Source organism: Dendropsophus ebraccatus, chromosome 4 (assembly GCF_027789765.1).
Source record: "Dendropsophus ebraccatus isolate aDenEbr1 chromosome 4, aDenEbr1.pat, whole genome shotgun sequence".
Lineage (NCBI taxonomy): Eukaryota > Metazoa > Chordata > Amphibia > Anura > Hylidae > Dendropsophus > Dendropsophus ebraccatus.
The window spans coordinates 138,502,367-138,525,265 of NC_091457.1; the positions used below are offsets into that span (position 1 = coordinate 138,502,367).

Sequence of the window (22,899 nt, forward strand, 5' to 3'; positions counted from 1 at the left end):
CAACACTTTAACTGGGGAAAAAAACAATTGATTCTAGTCAAAACCAATTGTTTTGTGTTTTAGGCGACGCCACCTAGAATTGATTCCATAAACAATGTAATCCATTTTGTTACTCCACAATTATTTTTAAATAGACTGAATTAAGTTGAGACACGAATATCAAATTGATATTGAATTCCAAGAATCAGATGGATACAAACTGTGATCTGATCATTAACAGAGGTTTGTTTTTCCGCAGTAAAATAGACGGATACATTTTAATATTAGATGTTCGACTTTTTAATCTGTAGACCAGTCAAGCTGAAAATCTCACTGAAAGTTAATGTGTGGATGACGGATGTGGCAGAGAGTGATCAATCTGCTATGTGTTTCCCAAAGTGCAGTATTCTTGTGTATATTGTGTCCATGAGTAGCAATAGTATAGGCACCCATCCACTGGTCCAGAACCAGAGGTTAAAGGGATTATCCAGCACTACGAAAACATGGCCACTTTCTTCCAGAGACAGCACCGCTCTTGTCTTCAGTTCAGGTGTGCTTTGCATTTAAAGGGAATGTACCACCAGGTACATTCGCTGGAGCCGGCCCATCCCCAGTGGGAGGAAACCCCCCCCCTCCCTTAGAATCAATGGAGCCGCGTCACAGAGCGGCGGGAGTTTCCTCCCACTGGGGGCGGGCTGGCCCGTCTCCGGTGCTTCAGCCCAGGCTGGTGCCACCGACTTTTTCGTGCCGGCGCTGTTCTATTCATATGCTACACTTAAAGAGGACCTTTCACCCCCCGTGTCGGGGTGACAGGCTCCCGACCCCCTGTTAGATCCCCCTATACTTACGTGATCCCGCCGGATCCCGCTTCCTGATGCGGTGGGGTCCCGGAGATATCAGCGCCCGAAGCCCGGCGCGCGCGCTGAGAGATGAGTCCGATGCCCATAGAGAATGACGGAGCATCGGACTCCCCATTCATTCTCTATGGGCGTCTGACTCTGCTGTCAGCGCTCGCGCCGGGCTTCGGGAGCTGATATCTCCGGGACCTGACCGGCTCAGGAAGCGGGACTCGGCGGGATCACGTAAGTATAGGGGGATCTAACAGGGGGTCGGGAGCCTGTCACCCCGGCACGGGGGGTGACAGGTGTCCTTTAAAGCTAATGTACCTGATGGTGCATTCGCTTTAAGCTCAATTAACTTCAATGGAACTGAGTTACAAAAAAAATCACTTATCCAAACGGGAGACAAGAGTCATGTTGTCTTTGGAAAAAAGTGGCCATGTTTTGGGAGTACTGGATAATTCCTTTAACCTTTCTTTTTCACTGCAACAGATTCTACAGGCAGCATGCACCATGGCATAGTGTGGTGAGGTACAGTTATAGGTGTTGTTGTGACAGCTCAGCCAAAGATGGTATGGTCGTAACGCCAATGCTTGTCCAGCACACAGGTGTAATGTTGGTACCTGCTTTGTTTATGTGGCTGGCTATGTTCCCTAATGGCTGTTGACCTGCCGGGCTTGTTTAAGTCCCTTGGGCTTTTGTCACAGTAGTCCTGAGTGGTAACTAGCCCACCTGGACTATCTGTACTGCCACCCACAGAAAGGGGAAAAAATAACCCAAAGTGTGCGGCTCGTGTGAGTATGGGTGCTGGTGCAGACAAAGTATGACTGAGTCACAGTGATATAAAATAGAACAGCTTTATTGTGCAGTCTTTCAGTAGTACAACACACTTCAGTAGTATAAAGAAATCTTCACATAGACTACAGTGCTTAACTCATTTGTGCTTGAAGAGGTGCTTGAAGAAGTAGAGAAGAAGAGAGGTAGTTGTAGCAGTACTTGGAGAGTTGAGTAGAGTAGAGGAATAGAGTTGGTTGAAGGAGCCCTGATCCATTGTAGCGATGTACTCTGCTGGAACTTTTGAAAAGACTGTGTAATAAGACGTTTACTTGCACCCGTGTTTAGACTATGTCTGACCACCTTGTGCCCTACAGTGTTGAGTGACCCATCCTAATAGGGTGATCCAAGCCCCAGCCATGGTTATCTGGGTGAAACTAAGTTTCTGGGGCTTTGTCCTATCCAGTCTAGTTTCTCTTGTGATACTGCCCTGCATCTTTTAGACTGGTTATCAGCATGGGTTAGGTTGTTCCTGAACTCTTCTCCCTTTAAAGTGCTTAGCACTGCATCGTAGGTATAGTAAAAGTAATAAATGAACTAGTTGTCTCTAGCTGCATCTGAACACACTTGTGTCTTAGACTAGACTCTCTCTTGATCCCAGACAAAGGTCCTGGCATAAGTCAGGCCATGGCTTGGCTACAGCAGGGACGTTTGCTCTGTTTGTCCTTCTCCCACAAGAATCTGCATAACACTAACTGAACTTACTCCACCAAGTAACTAACTTCCTACAGGGGCTAAGTAATCTACCCTGTGAGTGGTGGGGATGGTGTGTACATAATTAAGAAGAAAAGAGATATGTCAGAAGTAGAAAGCACCTCCCATAGGTCAATAAGAGCACATGGTATACAGAAAATATTAACCCACTAGGACCTTCAGCTGTGAAACTCAGAGAAATACATATAAAAGATGCTGACATCTAGTGGTGAAACTTTAAAAATACCTTCATCACCACTTTATCTGGAGAAAGAAGCTTTTACGACAGGTGCATAAGAGAAGAGAAAAGAACACCAGTGGTGGGACACCACAATATAATAGATTACACCACATAATAGATTAATACAGGTCTAAAGTAGCCCACATACCCTACAATTGCCTCTCACATGAAGATGGTAAAACTGGCATCCCAACATCAGTAGATATCTACTGACAAAGAACAGGCTTAACATGGCAATATCTAGGTATATAGTTATATCAACCACAAAATACGCTTAAAGCCTTATGCCTTATTAAAACTTGTCTCCTGTCCATAGACTAGGATTAAGTATCTGGGACCCTGACGTAAATAGAGCAACAGTTTGCATACAAGGCCACTACTCCAGTCACTCCCTAAGGGACTTCTGGTCAAGCCAATAGTCAAGTACAGTTTTATTCAGTCTGACTGATTGCATTGGAGAGCTGTGTCCGGCCACTATAAAGTACTGGGGCCAGGTCAAGAATCCTCAGGGAGGTTACTGGTTCCCTCTTTATTAAAAAGGAAAGAACCGCCTTTCTATACCTGATTATGGAGACAGCCATCTTGCCTGGGTTGCTTTTAATTGCAGAGATATGCTTTACAGCAGCCACATGTCTAGAGTTGATTTATTGACTTGTGAGAGAGTGTTGTGGGCATGCTCCGTGACCTGTGCAGAAAGAAGGATAAGATGTGACCACCAGCTATTATGGTTGATGGATTCTGTATTACCAGTTGTCCTCTCTTATTGTGAATCTATATTTAATTATAATTATAAGACCACTAAAGTGTTTTCTTTCCAGAACAGGAAACATTAGAATATTATTAGGCTTAGTGGCCAGACACTCATATTGGTAGTGATTTATATACAGTATATTGTTAAAAGAAATGTTTAATATGAACTTGATGTAAAGCAGAGGTCGTGTTCTCTATCAGCAGGTATACTTTATGTGATCCTGTCATTTTCTTTTCACAGGGGCTGTGAGGGCTTCCAGTATATTCCCTATCCTCAGTGTGATCCTACTCTTCATGGGAGGACTGTGCATTGCTGCCAGCGAGTTCTACAAAACTCGACACAATATCATATTAAGTGCTGGCATCTTCTTTGTGTCTGCAGGTAACATAAGTTAGTCCTCAAGGTGAAAAATGTGTTATATAAGAGTAAACCTTGTCTAAATATAATGGTTCTGCTCAAGGTGCTGATCATTTTTTTCCAATTTATCATTGCAAGGATAAGAGCCCCTTTTTACTGATCCAGAGCTCCAGATCTTCAGCATTGCCAAGGGGTAAAATCATAGAAATTCTGTTTTATAACCAATAAAGGGGATTTAAAGGCATACCTTTTGGACTGATAAATAAAGCAGTATGCAGTAAGCTCATCAGCTCCCTCTAGTGGTGGTTGTGAGTAGTCAGAATTATAACTATGGCTGTCTGAAGGGAAGGATTTAGAGCTCCTTATAAGCAGAGTTCCAACCTTTAGGTATTATAAAATGAACTGGCACATGACGTTGGACCTGTAAAGTTAATTTTAGCTGGCCACAGTTTTACACATCTGCATATATATGTATATATATATTCTAATCGTGATGACATAATAAAGGGTACGCTGCACAAAAAATCAACTGGTATCATAAAGTTATTAATTTGGAATTTACTGATATTAAAAATATTATAAAAAAAAAAAATCAAGCTTTCCAGTACTTATCAGCTGCTGTATGTCCTGCGTGAAGTGAAGTATCCTTTCCAGTGCAACACAGTGCTCTCTGCTGCCACCTCTGTGCGCATCAGCAAGAGCAGGAACAGTCCCCCAGAGTAAGGGTACTATTAGACGGGCTGATAGGGGCCCGATAACAACTGTAAATGAGCGGCGATCTGCTAGATCGGCGCTCGTTTACTGGGCCTACTACACGGCCGATAATCGTTTGACAAGGGCTGCAAGGACATCGTTACCGATGTCCTTGCAGCCCTTGCTTAGATGGTATACTTTACCTATCCACGCTCCAGGGCTGCTGCTGCGGTCCACTTCTCCCCGGGTCCCGCGCGCTCTCACTTCAGAGCAGCCTGTCAGCTGACATGCCGCTCAGCCATCATTGGCACGTAGCGGTGCGCGGTCGGCGCCCGAAAATTATAGGTTCTAACCTATATCAACGATCAGCCGATGACGATCATCGGCTGATCGTTGTCTTTATTACACAGAGCAATAATCGGCCGAATCAGGCAGATTCGGCCGATTATCGTTCCGTGTAATAGTACCCTAAGGCTACATTCACACGGACAGTAATTGCAGGTCTGACAAACTGCGGACCTATTCATTTAAATGGCCCCGTCTGTATGTGTTGCAGGGATGTGATCCATGCTGTAAAAGAAAAAACAAGCAGGTCCTATTATGGACCCGCAATTGTGGCACGGGTCACTATTCTTCAATAAATAGGTCCGTGCATTGCCAAAAACTATGGACGTGTGAATGTGCTATGCTGGATTTGGAAAAATGATGTTACTTCCTGCAGGGCATACAGCAGCTGATAGGTAGTAGAAAGCTTGATTTGGTTTTTTTAATTCACAGCTATTTACAAATTCATTTACAAACCTGTATAACTTTCTGACACCAGTTGATTTTTTTTTCGCGGAGTACCCCTTTAAAGAGATTTTCCAGGACTGACAGAACATTGCCAGGGAGTGGGAAAGTTAAGAAAAAAAAGTTAAACATCTCTTAGCTGTTGGCTGTTTGTAAAGTTATAACATTGCTTTTTCCTTTCATGCTCAAATGTCATGAAACTGGGCTAAGCTGCAGCATGCATGGCTCCTCAATCCCCTCCCTACTTCCAGTCCTGTATATCAACCAGTCAGGTTAAGGAGGAGCAAGGGAGAAAGCATGTATGCTGCAGCTCAGCAACTCCTCCTTGACACTTAGCAAAATATGATGATATTACAGATTTTGGATTTTCACATGTACAGTATAGTTTGCTATGTCGTTAGTAATTACTTAATTTATGTATATTATTTATATGCATAAATTATTCACTCAATGTAAAATCTATGGCCAGATAAACCCTTACATTCTGAATAACCCATTCAGTATCCTGAAAGTTGCTTTGGGGGTTCAATTAAATGGGTACTCCAGTGTTTTGTCTTTAAGCACTTATCAGCTGCTGTATGCCCTGTAAGTAGTGGTGTATTCTTTCCAATCTGACACAGTGCTCTCTGCTGCCACCTCTGTCTATCTCAGGAACTGTCCAAAGCAGTAGCAAATCCTAATAGAAAACCTCTCCTGCTCTGGTTAGTTCCTGACATGGACAGAGGTGGCAGCAGACTGGAAAGAATACACCACTTCCTGCAGAACATACAGCAGCTGATAAGTACTGGAAGACTCAAGATTTTCACACAGAAGTAAATTATAAATCTAACTTACCGACACCAGTTGATTTGAAAGAAAAATAAATTCACCCGAGTACCCCCTACAGAATGACGCTCATTGCTTTGCTGGTACTATTAAAGTATAAAGAATTTTCCTTGCAGCACCCGAAGCAGCATTGACAGAGCCATCTATGTTCTGTCATAAAGCCCTGCTATTACTATAACATACTTGTCCCCCCCCCCCCTTCTTACAGTAAGTGTATATAGACCACTAGGATATACCGTATTTGTACAGTTGTAGCAGAAAAGCGTGGATACATTTCCCTCTTCTGCCACAACTCCATCTAGGCAATGGCCATTGATCCGCCGCTCTGACCGCGGGAAGGAGAATGGATGAGTCATAATCATCTAACATACAGGAAATGAGGGACGGGTATTGTCAAACAGAAAGCTGTACAGTAATATTTCCTGGGGCAAACCATTTCCAGGGACAGACCTTTGAAACTGTGAACCCGAGCCAAGGGCATAGGGTAAGCGAGCGGGGCACCTAGGGTGTTATGCAAAGTGGAGGAAGGCGGTTCAGCACAAACCATATGCATTTATTCAGATGCTTGCAGGCTGCTCTCACCCACACTTGCAATGCTCACAGTGGCTGTGAATCCAGCTCTCTTCACATCTTGGCTGGAGGCACCTCCATAGCAGAAAGTCCCTCACATTCCATGGGAAAAATTCTGCTGCATGCCCACTTTATTTTCCCTTCACAAGTACCTCGGCAGAACCCGTCGGCCCATCAATCACTGTTGGTATCTGTCAACTGTTTAATATCACAATCCAGATGTGAACAAAACCTTATTATAGTCATATAATGCATACAGCAATGGAGGGGTGTGTAGCATAATACCCAAACAGCATCACTAGGGTTGCTAATGGATTCATATTAGTACTTTAAGCATCTTTAGGGCCGCAGAGTTCTGACGTGGGCACATCCGTGCGCGCCTGCATCAGAACTCCCCACTTCAGTCTCCATCTTCCAGTTCTGAGCTGCTGCTTTCTGCTGAAGACACAAAAATCTGTGTGTGTTTTTCTCTCTGTCTCCCCCTCCTCCTTCCCTTCTGAGACATCTGATGTAAACAAGTCCCTGGCAGGCTTTATTTGCAACGGTGGGAGGTTTAATCTGAGGTAAAGTTGCTAATGAACTCACTGTGATTAACCCTCCCAGCATTACAAAGTTGCAGATAAAGCCTGCCTTTTTTACATCAGAAAAACTCACACACAGATTTTTGTGCGTTCAGCAGAAAGCAGCATGCACAGACTTGGGGGAAGGAGACTGAATAGATAATAACAAATATGGAAAGAATTGTTAGTCTCACCATGGGCAGCAACATATCAAAAGTTATGTTTCAGTGGAATACCCCTTTTACGTCATCCGTTTTTTATGCAGGCAAAGCCTCCATTGTTTACTGCCGTTTCCCTATTTTGACTTTTTCTTTCTTTTTACAATCCGCAGGTCTAAGCAACATCATTGGGATCATTGTGTACATATCTGCCAATGCTGGTGACCCTTCAAAAAGCGACTCAAAGAAAAACAGCTACTCATATGGCTGGTCCTTTTACTTTGGGGCCCTTTCCTTCATTATTGCTGAAATGGTGGGGGTGCTTGCTGTTCACATGTTCATTGACCGCCACAAACAGCTGAGGGCCACAGCACGGGCAACGGACTACCTCCAGTCCTCTGCAATCACTCGCATTCCAAGTTATCGCTACCGTTATCAGAGGCGCAGCCGATCCAGCTCCCGGTCCACGGAGCCATCCCACTCCCGTGATGCCTCTCCTGTGGGCCTCAAGGGCTTCAACACCCTCCCCTCCACTGAGATCTCCATGTACACGCTGAGCCGCGACCCTCTCAAATCGGCCGGGACCCCCACAGCCACTTATAACTCGGATAACAGCTTCCTCCAAGTTCATAACTGTATACCCAAAGATAATAAGGACTCTGCGCACACCAACACAGCCAATCGCAGGACCACTCCAGTATGAAACAAGATGGAGGAAGAGAAGAAAGACACAGACAGATAGATCAATGAGGGTCAGAGAGCTAAAGGATTATGGTCTTGATAAAAGGATCTGTGTATCAAGCTTTGGGCTGAGTGTAACACATGGTCCATTTTGGGTCTAAAATAAGTTCCGAAACTTTTTTTGTCACGAGGCAACAACTTCAAGTTATCTCTTTTCATGATTCAATGAAACAATATACTGAAAGTTTAGCGATCATGAAAAATGAGCTCAGGACAAACATGTCCACGTGTACAGACCCCAAATGCTGCATTGCAATTGTTCGTCCGTATAGGATGAAGCTATACAGGATGCAAAAAAAATTGCAAAACAAAAAAATTTATAATTTTTTTTTTTGTTGTTGAAAATTTTGAATTCAGCCAGTGTGCTTCCTACGGCCAAAATGAGGGGATTTGTGAAACACCAGACACCTAGTCTGATACACAGATCTGTAGGTGTAAAGTCTTCATCCTTGAGAAAATATCCTCAGAGTGGTTACTGGTGTTTCCTTTTGTTTTTTTCGGAGTCGAGTGCAGACTCTGTTCTATCTGGCCTATATGGTTCGTGAGAAATCTTAAACCAGCTGCTAAATCTGACATTCATGGTCTAGAATCTCATTGCAAGTACCTATACCCTATAAACACTGTGAAATGGCATCATGGTTTGGGGGCTCCTCCAGTAAGTATATGTCATTTTGAGGCGATATTTTATTGAGGATGCAGACTGTGTTGAGAACAGCATTGCTTGTATAGGAGAGGAAGAAAATAAAAAGAAATGTAGAATTATATCCCTGTAAAGGGAAATAAAATTTTATATCATGATGACCAATAGTGAGTATCTACGTTTACCATTCACCATTGAAAATACAGGATGTATTACATCATATTAACTATTGGGGAAAAGATAAATTGTAGAGATACATGTCACATTAAAGATTGTAATGTTGAAAATTACTTAATGGAAATTTAAATTTCCTGGAGTCTGTAGGCAGCACAACAATCGCATTGTGTGCCATAGATTGATCAGGAAGTTGAACATTTCCAGTAATTTCCTGGAGTCCATAGGCACCACACAAAACGACTGTTGTGCTGCCCTAAGACGATCAGGAAAAAATAAATAAATGTGTGTGTATATATATATATATATATATATATATATATATATACACACACACATATATGTATATACAGGGTGAACAGGGGAGGTTTATCAAACATGGTGTAAAGTGAAACTGGGTCAGTTGCCCCTAGCAACCAATCAGATTCCACCTTTCATTTTCCAAAGAGTCTGTGAGGAATGAAAGGTGGAATCTGATTGGTTGCTAGGGGCAACTGAGCCAGTGTCACTTTACACCATGTTTGATAAATCTCCCCTGTTTATATCCCTAATATGCATGTTGTCCACCTACTTTGGACCACCCTGTGTGTATATATATATATATACACACATATATATTCTCACTGGATACTCATTATAACCCAATTAAAAACTGTTTTATTACCTGTCTAGGACACTCACTACATCTGATATAAAATGTATTTTTCCCTATACAAGCAACCTGTTCCATTTAACTCCTACATTGAGCTCATTGTAACAGTGAAGGGGTTAAATACGCAATGGTGGTACGCAAAAGACTGAAAGGGCTAGAGACCCAAACAGAGCAAGAGCAAGCAAGTTACCAAGAACAAAGTACTGAAATAAGTGAAGGAAAAAAAAAACAGATTTCTTAAAAAAAAAGACAAAAAAAAATCAAAACACATTTAAAAAAAATTCCCGAAAAGGATAGAATGAACCAAACGAAAAAAAAATGCATGAATCCCTCTATGTACCCGTTCATTTTACTGATTCATTTAAATAACTAAAAAAAAAAAAGAAGCAAAAGGACGAGAATATTGGGGTTAAAAAAAAACGTGGGAGGGGTTGAGCAAAAAACTAACAAAAAAACAAACAAAAAAAACAAAAATGGGATGAGATTTTCAAGAACACAAATGTCGGGACGGCGGGGTGGGAAGAAATGGGTGGGGACTATGATTTGTTTACTTTATTTGTTTTGATTTTGATTTTTTTTTTTTCTAATACGCAATTTCCATAGGGACAATATAGGATTGAATGCAGAAAGTGCCAAGCCAGGTTTTTAGTCCACATCTCTTAATATTTGCACTGTGGTAAAAAAAAATAAAAATAAATAAACAAATAAAAATCAGTGCCACATTACAGACTTGAAGAAAAAAAATATAAAAAAAAATACAGAAAATATTTTTTTGTTACAAAATAAAGTTGTATCGGTGACTCCAACAATCTGCCGGACAAGTAGATTTGAACACATACATAGAGATGTTTATACATATAGATATATAGATATGACTATATCTATATATCCATGTATATATTTATAGCGCTCTATATAAATATATGTATGTGTATACAGAGTTAAATATATATATATTTATTTTTCTATGTCGGTCATATAGTGTTAATATATTTAATTTAAAGGGACTATCTTTTTAGACTTTTGCTCTTTTTGAATATAAGGAGCATTTTTTTAAATACATATATATTCTTTTTTTGGTTGTCCATTTAAAGGGGCCTCTGTCGCCAGCCTATAATAGACGCCGGCCCGGATGCAGGATATGGATGAACCAGGGGTGTCTCAGAACCCAATTTCTTTTTCTTCCCAGGGCACCATGTAGTAAAAAAAAAATGTACCTAGGGCCTGGTGACGTCTTCAGTACCAATGGACTGCTGATGGGAAAGTTGTTGACAGCAGATGACTACTTTGGATGTAATAGGGAAGAGCATATGAGGGCAGGTTAAATACTCTGCAGAGATTATATGTAGACTGATCTCATTATATAAACAATATGAACATGATTCAGAATTTCAGTAACAGCAACCAGATAGTGATCTTCAGTGTGCATTATAACTATTGAGCATGACCACAATTACTAGGAAGATTTGCAAGGACTTAAAAGGGTCTTCCAACATAAAGCATTTCTCTCCTATCCATTGAAAAGGCGATAAGTGATAGATACATAGCGTCAACTTGCTTGGTCCTTTACCAGATTATTTCTGCTATCAACTGCATCAGCATTATGGTTTTCTATTGAGCATGACCACATCTACTAGGAAGACTTGTTATGAAATAAAGAGGTATTCCAGTCTTCATTATTTTCACATGTCTAATGGATAGGTGTTCAGTGCTACTTAGGTGGGGGTCTAACTGCTCAGATTCCAGCCATCCAGTTGCAAAACTATGGCTAGAATGTAGCCTGCTGCTACTCAATTCATACTCTATGGTAATGACCACAACAGCCAAGCACTGCACCATTTAACCAGGGTGCACAGTGATGGCATGTTTGACCTCAGCTCCATTCATCTCCTCCTGTCCAATCCTGCTGCCCAAGGGACACTTCTTTATCTGTTTTTTTATAACCCATACAATGGATAGGTGAAAATGCTTTAGGGTATGTTCACACTACAGAATATGTGAGGACATGTCAATCCTTTGGACGGATGGCAGATTGCGCTTGAGAAATTCATTGAGTCAATGGGGCAGGAGGAAATCCAAGCGGAGTCCGCCGTGCGGCCTCCACTTGAAACTTCAATGTGCATTCCATAGTGTGAACATACCTATAGACTGGAATACCCCTTTAATATGGTATAAACATAAAAGCCGCCTCAGGTTTTGTTTACACCTGTGTCTTGGTTAAAAAAAACCACAATACAGTACCAGGTCCCCTGCTTTGTGAACAATGGTGGCAACCATTTAACCCTACTGAAAAATTATGGGGGACTGTTGAGTTCTGGTGCAGCGCTCATCATAGTGATTTAGAAACAAGACCGAGGAGTCCTCATTCCCCAATTTTATTCTTGTTGTGTTGACCCAGTCTGAAGGCAAGAGGAAAACCATGTGAGCTGGTTCAGATACCTTCAGATACTATATCATAATAAATCCTATAATTCACTAGATAACTATTAGGTTTATTCGAGAAAGTCGCCAACCCCTTGTAGGTTACCCCCACTTAAAGTCTGAAATTCAACAAATTCAACCCTTCTCTCCCCCCAACATCTCATGTTGGAAAGCCATAGACATTCTATGGTTTATCCTACTGAAAGCATCTGGACCCACATCTATCAGGGGTGTATGGCATAAACCATAAAGGTCCAGGTGGGAGTACCCCTTTAAGGCTAGATGAACACATTGCAGTCAAGGGGCAAAGGTATGCCACCACGCAGCCAAGAGCCACAAGGCAAAACCACACTCACAATTCAAGAACAGGTAAAGGAATCATGAGACAGAGCCTTCTCAGTGCACCATTATCAACTCTCCCGGCTGTTCTCCTATGTAGCAGAGAGGCCTATGGACTCTTATATCAAAGTGACCTAGTTACGGTTGCAAACTATTCCTATTGTTAGATGCAGCCGACTAGACATCTGATTATATTGTACAAACCATTCACATAGAACACTTGTATATACCATCCTTCCCAATGATAATGGCAACCGGGGTCCAATTAAATATTCAGGCTATACCATTCTTCTTGCTATCTTCTTGACTAGATTTATGAGCGTGCTCAATAGCTATTACACTAGCACTGATTATTAATGAACTTAGTGCTGCGGTAAAGGGTTAAATGTGTATTTTGTATACTTAAAGGGCATATCCAGGATTGAAAAAAGCACAGCTAATTTCTTGCAAAAAAAAAGCAGCACCACCCCTGTCCTCAGGTTGTGTGTGGTGTTACAACTCTATTCAATTCAATAGAACTGAGATGAAAAATTTACACCCAAATTGTGGACAAGAGTGGTCTTGCATCTGGAAGAAAGCAGCCATGTTTTTCTAAGCCCTTTAAGAACAATGAATTCACCAAAAATCAGGACATTTAGGCCCTGCCCTGGAACTACACCCACACCAGTCACCTTTGGGTGCCCACGCCTTTGTGGTTTAGTTCGTGAGATTTTCAGGACTGTTGGAAAGTATGCGTTAGGCCTTACTATATCTTATGGCATACTGTAAGCACATAATATACTGGTCTATAATAGTAGTTACAGCCCAGATAACATCAATGTAGCATTCACCACTATGCTGTACTATGTAGCCTGGGCAGTAGCGTGCGGTGCCTTTAAAGGAACACTCCAGGAAAAACTGATAAACCGTGTGATCTATCTAGTGCCAATCCGGACTCAACTCTTTGATGTTCTTCTAATATCAACGTCATCCCCTTCCCCCCTTAGATCCTACACCAGGCATCACACATTCCATCAGTTTTTCCTGAAGCGTTCCATTAAGTAATTCAACCACAATCCATTTTACTATGTTAATTCCTGATCACATGTAGGAAGCCGAGGACGCTAAGACTGCATTCACACGTTCAGTGTTTTTCCTGGTCCGTGATTGTGGTCTGTCAACTACCTCCATGATCCGTGCACAGCCGTCCGTGTTGTCATCTAATTTGCATCTGTGTCCGTGCTTTTCACTGATCTGTTTAAAGTATTTTAAATTACAATGATTACATTACATCCGTGGTTTTTTACGGATGTCACATTGATCAAACACGGATCTCATTGATTTCTACGGGGAATCCATTTTGTGCTTCCTTTTCCGAGTAATGACGTGTCCTATTTTTTTAACGGTACGGATCACGGATCCGTGCAATCACGGAACGTCTAAATAGCCCAGTACAAAGCGATGGGCTGTAATATTGTCCGGACAACTTCACGGAACGTGTGCATGCAGCCTAAGGTCCATCAACAGAACTAAGACAAAGCAACAGCAATGCAAGGGGTTAAACAGAGATATTGTTTGCAAATAGATGTAGGATTATTACATTTAGGGAGAAGTTATAGGCAGCGTTTATGCACAGTAGTAAGAGGAATTATAGGGGGGGATTATGTAGCGTAATAAGAGGATTACGGAGAGATGTTTAAATTGAGTAATAAGTTATAAAGAGCTGAATATGAAACAATAGGATGAATTATATAACATCATGCATGGATTATAATTGGTAGAAACCAATGTTGTGTTTTCGTGCAATTTTGTTAATACGGTTCTATTTTGTAAATTTTTTGTTCCTACTAGAACCTCCCTCACTCATACTGTGCCTCAAATATCTTATTTTATCTATTGGGGCCTCAGGGAGCGCTTTCGAAAAAAAAAAAAAAATTTGACTCTGATGAAAAGGAGTCAGAATATGTACTATTACTTATTATTCTTCATGTATTTATTTGCTTTCTTATTTATTTAATACCTATGCTTCTATGTAACGTGGTCCTAAAAGCCTGGCCTGGCAGCGTCTGTTCACGTGTAACCTTAAGATGTGGCTGCAAAAACCTCAGTTGGAGGAATGTCGGAAAAAAAAAAAAAAAAAAAAAAAGGAAACAGTCCCACCTCAATACCTGGGGGAAGAAAGTAGGGATTTTTTTTCAAACTCCATTTAATTTCTAATTAAAAGAAAAGGTCATTTTTTTAATTTCATTTTATTTATTTTAAATTTTTTTTTTGTTCTTTTTTTAATAAAAGAAAAACAACAAAAAACTCAGCTATAAATAAATGTAAATATGTAACTGACGTCCTGAGGAGAAGACGGATATGGTGAATTATTTCATTACGGGATCTTGGGATATAACATGATTGTTATTTATTTATTTTTTGTCTCCGCTAAACACTGTGACATCCAAACAAGAGATGAGTTTAAAAGTTGCCTGTGATGTGTATATCTGTCATGGCGTAGCAATGAGAGAGAGAGCGAGAGAGACTGCCAGTAGATGAGAGATGGCCAGAAAGAGAGAAAATGAGAGAGACTGGAGATGTGAAAGGATGTTGATCCATTGTTACTATGTGAAATGTGAAATAATTGTTGTAACCTGAACGCTTTATGTACTTATATAAGGTGTATATCTAGTACAAGGCGGGTGCAAAACTACAATTCCCATCATGCCTGGACAGCCTTCGGCTGTCCAGGCATGATGGGTATTGTAGTTTTGCAACAGCTGGAGGACCAAAGGTTCCCCGTCCCTGGTCTATTATATTACTGTGTATGACATGGGGCGGGGCAAATGAAGGAAGAACATGAAAAGAAGCATCAAAATTTAAAGGGATCTTGTCACGTTGTACATGAGGTCCTCTCTGTAGACATCGAGGTATAAAGTACAAGTAGATGAAGAAATTTGTAGGAAAGTATTTAGTATAACTTGTATATTATTCATCACATCCAATTCATTCTATGCTTAGGAGTCCAGTGGGCGGTCCTACAAGGTAATTGACGGGTCTGGATCACTGGGTGAGAATGATCACTGCAGCAGAGATGAAAAAAAAAATTATACTGTTCTAAAAAGTTATACTGATTATTTTCCTCAAAAAACGATATTCTAAACGATGCCTAAAGACCAGGTGGTGTGTTAGAGGGGTAATCCAAATAAATTTATTTTCTTTCAAATCAAGGGGTGTCATAAAGTTATATAAAGTTGTAATTTACTTCAATTTAAAAATGTGAAGTCTTCCAGTACTTATCAGCTGCTTTATGTCCTGCAGGAAGTAGCGTATTCTTTTTAGTTTGACACAGTGGTCTCTGCTGCCACCTCTGTCCATGTCAGAAACTGTCCAGAGCAGTAGCAAATCCCCATAGAAAACCTCTCCTGTTCTGGACAGTTCCTGACATGGACAGAAGGGGCAGCAGAGAGCACTGTGTCAGCTTGAAAAGAATACATCACTTCCTGCAGGACATAAAGCAGCTGATAAGTATTGGAACACCAGATTTTTAAATAAAAGCAATTTACAAATATATATAACTCTCTGACACACGTTGATTTGAAAGACGAAACAAAATGTCTCCCCTTTAAACTTGTCAGGTTCCCTAATAAAACAGTGTGTGACCATGCCTTTATACCAGACAGAAACAGGGCTCTAAAGAGGCCACTATACAAACCTCCTAGTAAAGCGTTGTCATCGTGTGGTCTGGTCACTAAGTAGGCCCCCTCTGGTTTGATTGACACACCTGATTTTGTCATTCTAAGCCATCTCTGATGGCACCTGGCACATAAACACATGAAGCTGGGGTCAGTGCACCATGTAACACTGTGCAAGCAGCAAGGAAATCGCCTTGCAGTGATGTATTCTGGGTAGTATGATGTCATTCAGGCCAGGAGGGACATGTTTAGGGACCAGACTGCATAAGAACCACCCACAGGACTCTTCACTGGTAAGTAACGCCATGGTCCTATCTCACTTAATGATGATCTATCGCTAGGATATGATATTAATTTATGATCAATGGAATTCAAAAAGGAAAAAAACACAAGGTGCGTGTTTTATGACTTACTTTTATACTTTATGTAGCAATGGAAAGTTTATACAGGGGCTATAATAGAAGCCGATAACCACCAGGATTACCACCCCCTAGTGCACCCATCCACACCCGATGAAGCAGTCAAGGTCGGTGCACTGGGGGCGGAGCACCAAAATGCATAGTACCAAAGTAGCATAAAGATTAAACTCCTAATACCACGGAACAGCGCTGAGGATGAAGGAACAACTTCACTCTTAGTGCCCTGTGCCCAACATTTCAGCAGGTTAGATGATTGTGACCTGCTGAGAGTTTCCCTTTAGAGTAAAGAGGGGCATTTATTTGTGCAGTCCTGGGCACACAAGTACATAGCAGACCAATTGTCACACCATTGCTAAGCGGCTCTGCATAAATAATACGGCCTTTACTTACCCCCATCCAAAGACTATGAGATAACCATACCCTATATCCAGTCAGACAACACTTTGCATTTCTCTATTGAATGACTGGATAGATCTTGAAATGAGTCGGCTTTATTTGCTGAAAAAGTAACATCCCTTGAAAAGTGTTCTACTCATTAATACGTAGACGACAGTATTTCTTAGGCCCTGTTCCCACTGAACAAAACTAGCGGAATTCCTCTGCGGAATTGTCTGGCCCGGGAATGCCGTTAGCCTCCCCCTCATAATGGGGGGCGCGCGCCTCCCATAGACTCCCATTATGAGCGGGAGGCTAACTGCATTCCGCAGCGGAATTGTCGGAATTCCGCTAGTTTTGCTCAGTGGGAACGGGGCCTTATGGGGCAACTATCATCCGAAACAAAAAAATCAAAACAAAAAAAAGTAGCAAATGGCTTCTTTTTTCTTAAAAAAAAAAGAAAACGCTGAAATACCTGTCTCTGAACATAATAGCCTACTAGTCTTCTACTAGGGTTGGAGCATGCTGATCGTTCTGCATATGAATGCCAGTTGCTAAAGAAGCCTTAGGGAGTCCTGGAAAACCTGGATACAGTCTATGGCCTATGGCTGTATCCTATTTTCCAGGACTCCCTAGGGCTGCATCCAATTTCTTCAGCCACTGGTATTCATATGCTGAGCGATCAGACTTGAGCATGCTACAGTTGCACTAAACTCTTCCACAGATGAACACTTGGGGGGGGGGGAATTTATCATTGTTGTGCCCAAGGCATACGCCAGGGAGAAGGCGCAGATTAGCCCCTTCTCCCTGCAGCACACCTGCCATATCCCCAGTTAGGTATAGTTGTTTTTATTCCTGACCTTGTGGCCCCTGTTCCTACCCATGTGACAGTATTGGATGTGACCCATAGTCCTTATGTGCAGAGAACTGTAGCCCAACCAGTAGACCTAATGCCAAACCAGAACCTTCTTTCTACGAGATAGGCCCCATATTCATAAAGGTTTCTGGTTAATGTGCAAAATGCTGCAGAGGCATTTACACATCAGAGCTTTATACCTGGAATTGGATATAGTGGATGCTTTGAACAATCTCTTTGAAATGTTAAAGTGTCACTGTAGTTTAAAATTTTTTGCAGAAATCGCTAGTACAGGCGATTTTAAGAAACTTTGTAATTGGGTTTATTAGCCGAAAAAAATGCATTTGTATCATGAAAAAGCAGCTTGAAGCTCTCCCCCATCTTCATGATTTTCTATGGAGAGGGGAGGGGTGGAGGGAGATGAGGCACCAAAACAGAACAACAAAGAGTTAATTTACAGCTGCATCCCCAGGCTCTCTCCTCTGACAGTATTGACCTCACTGTAAGTATATGTACAACAATTTGAATCTAATGCTGTCATAGATCTACATTGTTTTCTGTGAAATGTTCCATAATAGTGATTTCAGGTAAAAGATATGTTAATGTATTCAGTTAAAGGGAACCTGTGGCCTCTCCTGACCTGTCTGGGTTAGTAAATACCTACATTTCCCATTAAATAACAATTCTGGGGGATCATTCCTTATAGCTGCTCCTCTATTATTCTTTCTAGGAGTCAATAACCAACTGGGTGTTACCAGTTGGGGGTCGTGTCCTACACTGTCAGCTCTGATTGGATAGTGTCAGACAGTGTAGGGACACCCCCCCATTAAGTAACACCCAGTTGGTTATTTAGTCATACATTTTTAGTCAGAATAGCAGAGGAGCGGCACATCACAGAATAGGTGACCCAGGATTGTTATTTCTAATTTAGAAGTTTACATAACCGCATTGGCACCGCATTGGTTCCCCATCTGGAACATCAGAGGATGCATGTCATACAGGTAATGGTCCAGTCCATTGGGCAAAATAAATGAAATGAATAAGTGCCTTTTGCATGTTTAGGCTCCATAGTATTCCCATGTTTGTCTGTATGTCTGTTTCCCATGGCTTCTCATGTACAGTTCTGTGTGTTGATGAAAGTCTGGGTAGTCATGGGATGATGGTGTACCTGTGATAAAATCATGACATTATTACCGCCTGCTACCAAGGTTACATCCAGTAAGCTGTGCATGCTTTTTGTCTTCACTTTCAATCCAATGATGGCCACATGCCAGTCCATCCATCTTTAATATTGGATGTTTTACTGTCCTGTTAAGGAGGTGCCGCCATATTGGTTTCCACTTTTGACAGAAGAGAATATTTTCTCAGTATGTTCTTCCCTCAGGAGCTGAGAAGCTAATAAGAAGGTGACCACCAGAGATGAGCGCAACTCCAGCATGCTCAAGTTCCATCGTTGGTGGCTGAAGACATGGATGCAGCCCTAGGGGGGGCGGGAAGCCTATGGTTATATCCATGTTTTCCAGGCAGTCTCAATTCTGCATCGAACTTCTTCAGCCATGATGAACGATCGGACTTGAGCAAGCTCAAGTTGCCCTCATCTCTGTGACCACCAATAAGGTTGCACTACCTAGTATCGGTATAAAACAATGGCTACCGCAAATGAATAGAGACATGCCAACATTTCTGTATAGAAATCAAACATTCAGCTACTGCTCTAATATAGTTACTAATCCATGGCGAGTTCAGGTGCTCATACAGATTCTGAGAGCATAGACCAAAAAATATCTATTAAAATGATGTCTAAGCGAAGCCATTGGATATGTCAATAGAAGCCATTCTTGAGGTGTTTTTAAGGGCCCTATTACACCGAGCAATAATCGGCCGAATGGGCCTGATTTGGCCAACTATTGCTCCATGTAATAGAGACAATGATCATTCAATGTTGGCCAGTGATGCGTGGCCAACAGCTGACAATTGCCCAAACTTTTAAAACTTCACTTGTCTACACTCCCGGTCTTCTCCTGCGCTCTGCATGACTCTCAGCACCATGCGCTGCAGCTTCAGAGCGGCCCATCTAAGCTCATAGGCTGCTCAGCCAATCACTGGCTGGGAGTGTTGCGGCCTGGAATTGGCTAAGTAGCCTGCCAGCTTAGATAAGCCGCTCTGAAGCTGCAGCACATGGTGCTAAGAGGCATGCAGAGCGCAGGAGAAGACCGGGAATGTAGACAGGTGAAGTATTAAAGGTTTGAGCAATGGCTGCACGGACATCACTAACGATGTCCATGCAGCCCTTGCTAAATGATTATCGAGTCGTGTAATAGGCACAGTAAACGAGTTCTGATCTAGCAGATCGGGGCTCATTTACAATATTGATCGGGCCTTCATCAGCCCGTGTAATAGGACCCTAAGACCATGATCCTCCAATGTCCTATCCACTTATCAAAGTCATGCTGTAATCCTTACATGAGTCTATAGTTTCCAATATAGGACTCTATATAAATGCATACAGACCAGAGTCATGGTGGAGAAGGTTGCAGAGATGTGGGGGCTGACAGTGGATTGCTGCTCTGAAGTTAACAACACAAAGAGAGTGGCGAAGGCTTATGAAGTACTTGGGGAAATAGCTTCTATTCATATCCAGATGGCAGATTATTTAGACTTCATTATAAGGGATTAACAAACATCAGAAGTGAATATTTGAAGCTTTAAAGTAGGACTTAATGGGAATTCCTCAATGTCCAATCTGTAGGGGCGACCAATGTGACCCCACTCAATGAAGTGACAGTGCGACTAGGAAAGCGCTGTGTCCTGTTGGCCTCCTGGGCAGCCACATGGGTGTGACCTTTAAAGGCGTTTTCAATAAGTATAACCTTATATATATATTATATCTTGAGGAAACACCAGCAATATCAGATTAGTTGGGGGTCCGACTCCAGGAACGTCTACCAGTTAGCTGACTCGTGAAGACATTGGATTTCCAGTACTGCAACTCCATTTATTCACTTGAACAGGACTGAGCTGCAGTGAGGTCAGGATGGGCCTTTAAAGGGATTCCTATCTCATAAAATGATGGCTTATCTCTAGGATATACCATCACTTTATGATGAAAGCAGTCCGACCCCCTAAGACCCCTACCGATCATGACAATGAAGTGTAGTGCTAAGTATCCTTCTATGTTTTTCCCAAAGCAGTGACTCTGGTCATCCACCCAGGGAGGCCATGCTGCAGTTCCCTGTGCACCAGCCAGGGGGCGCTGTGCTGAGGAAAAAATGAGGAGATGCAGCGCTACACTTCATTCTCATGACTGGTGGGGGGGGGGGGGGGGCAAAAAAAGGACCCCCATTGATCATATCCCAGTAATGCCATCACTTTATGAGCTGGGGATACCCCTGATACTACTGATGGTGCGGATCTTATGCTGCGGATTTAACTAATATAAATAGCTGAAATCTGCAGAAGATTAAAGGGAATCTGTCAGCTAAAAAACACGTCGCAAACTGCTTACATGGCTACATAGCTCTGTAGGTGGCGAGACTAGCAATGCCTTTATTGTAGTTGTCGGAGGCTGCAACCACCTAAAAAATGATTTTTATTCTCCTGGCCCCGCCTCCATGACAATTCAGAGTGGCAATAAAAAGCATTTTTAAGGTGATTGCTGTGTCGGACAACTACAATAAAGGTATGGATAGTCTCGCTACCTACTGAGCTATGTAGCCATGTAAGAAGTTTGAGACGTCTTTTCCAGCTGACAGTTTCCCTTTAAGTATGTGCTAATGTATCCTTACACATACACTGCAGATTTTATTAAAAAGTGAACATACTCTAAAGTCGTCCCTACTCTACGCAATATCGCAGAAGGTTGAGAAATGACTAGACGCAACCCCAGACATCTATAGAAATCCAATGCAACATAATCAGAATAAACAATCTTATGATACATTGAGTTCATGGGATCATTACTAAAGCGGGCATTAAATAGTTGTCTGCAAACATCATGCGTCTTCCATGAATCTTCAAACGCAATTGCGCGGTGTATGGGCTGAATGAGTTATGGTACAATGGTGCAATGCACTGGCTGTAGACTAGAGATGAGCCCCTCGAAATCCTATGTGTCACTCAATCAGTGGTTGTGCCCTCCCCTCCTCCACTCCCTGAGAGGCCGCCTCATCAACCCCACCATGTCGCCCCCTCTGTCTGTCCTTTCTCTCTCCTTTCTCTTCCTTCAGTGTTTCTATCCTTTTCTCCCTCCCTTTTCCCCCTCCTTCTCCTCCCTCCTCCCTCTCTCCTTGTGCTCAGCCTCGCACTCCCGCACTGCAGGCCTGTTTATCCCCTGCAGTCCACTATCACAGTGAGAAATGTTCTGCACCTAGCGTCTCATGTCAGGCTGCAGCAGGAGCTGTGTGGGGGCAACTCAGCTTCCACCCACCTGCAGCATCGGCTGCCATTCCTTCTGTGCCTTCCCTATCCTCCGCGCACGCTGTGGCTTCCATCCCCATATACTCAGGCTACTTATATGCAAACACATAGACACTATATAGATAGTAAAAATTAAAAAAAAAATCTTTTTGTACCATTCCCGGCACGCTTAATAATGGTGATAGGTACAAAGCGACTATTAATTTATTGTAATATACACCGTGAAGCATAAAGTAGCCCCAGAAGATACATCAAAGGATTTTCCTTTGTCTGTCTTAAGGGCAAATCCATCATTGCATCAGTTATCTCTTATTGAATAAAGGATGCAAAGTGCTGACAGGATGAAGCCTCCATTTCTAGTATTTGCACCATATTTGCACTAAGGAGACTTTATTAAATAAGTCTGCCGGCTGCACGTCTCCTCGCATCGCTCTGATTGAGTCGGTGCCTTTGGCAACTTGCAAAAAAAAAAAAAATATATATATATATATATATATATATATATATATATATAAAATTGGAACATTGTAAGTATAGGGACTATTATTTTTACAATACGCAGCCTAAGGCGATGGGAAAGGACTTGTGTATAAGATATGTTATTAATATCTGTATTATCAAGACTATTATGTTGCGGTATTTTTTTTTTTTTTTCTTTCTAGGGTCGGTATAATGGGATGAAGAAAACAGGCAGCAGAATAAAGTATGGCGACCTCAGAGCACCCTGTGTGTTATACTTACTATAACGTCGTCCTTATACTATAAAACCTTATACATTCTCATAAACTATGGTCCAATTTGTTGCAAAACTACAGCTCCCAGCATGCCCAGACAGCCTTCGGCTGTCTGGGCATGCTGGGAGTTGTAGTTTTGCAATGACTGGAGACTACTGTAATGATATGAGCATTTGTTAACAACAAT

General features: G+C 41.9%; 1 protein-coding gene across 2 annotated transcripts in view; it reads left to right on the forward strand.

Moving 5' to 3' along the window:
- CACNG2 (calcium voltage-gated channel auxiliary subunit gamma 2) overlaps positions 1-22,698 on the forward strand; it is a 102,030-nt gene extending 79,332 nt beyond the window's left edge. Inside the window, exons 3-5 of one of the 2 annotated variants that reach the window (XM_069968872.1) lie at positions 3,578-3,718; positions 7,463-8,041; positions 22,641-22,698. In XM_069968872.1, the coding sequence (XP_069824973.1) occupies positions 3,578-3,718; positions 7,463-7,992 (671 nt within the window). In that variant the 3' untranslated portion in view covers positions 7,993-8,041; positions 22,641-22,698. Of the gene's footprint in view, positions 1-3,577; positions 3,719-7,462; positions 9,128-22,640 lie in introns of those variants that run through there. The other variant, XM_069968871.1, reaches the window with a different exon arrangement.
- The last annotated feature ends 201 nt before the right edge of the window (positions 22,699-22,899 follow it).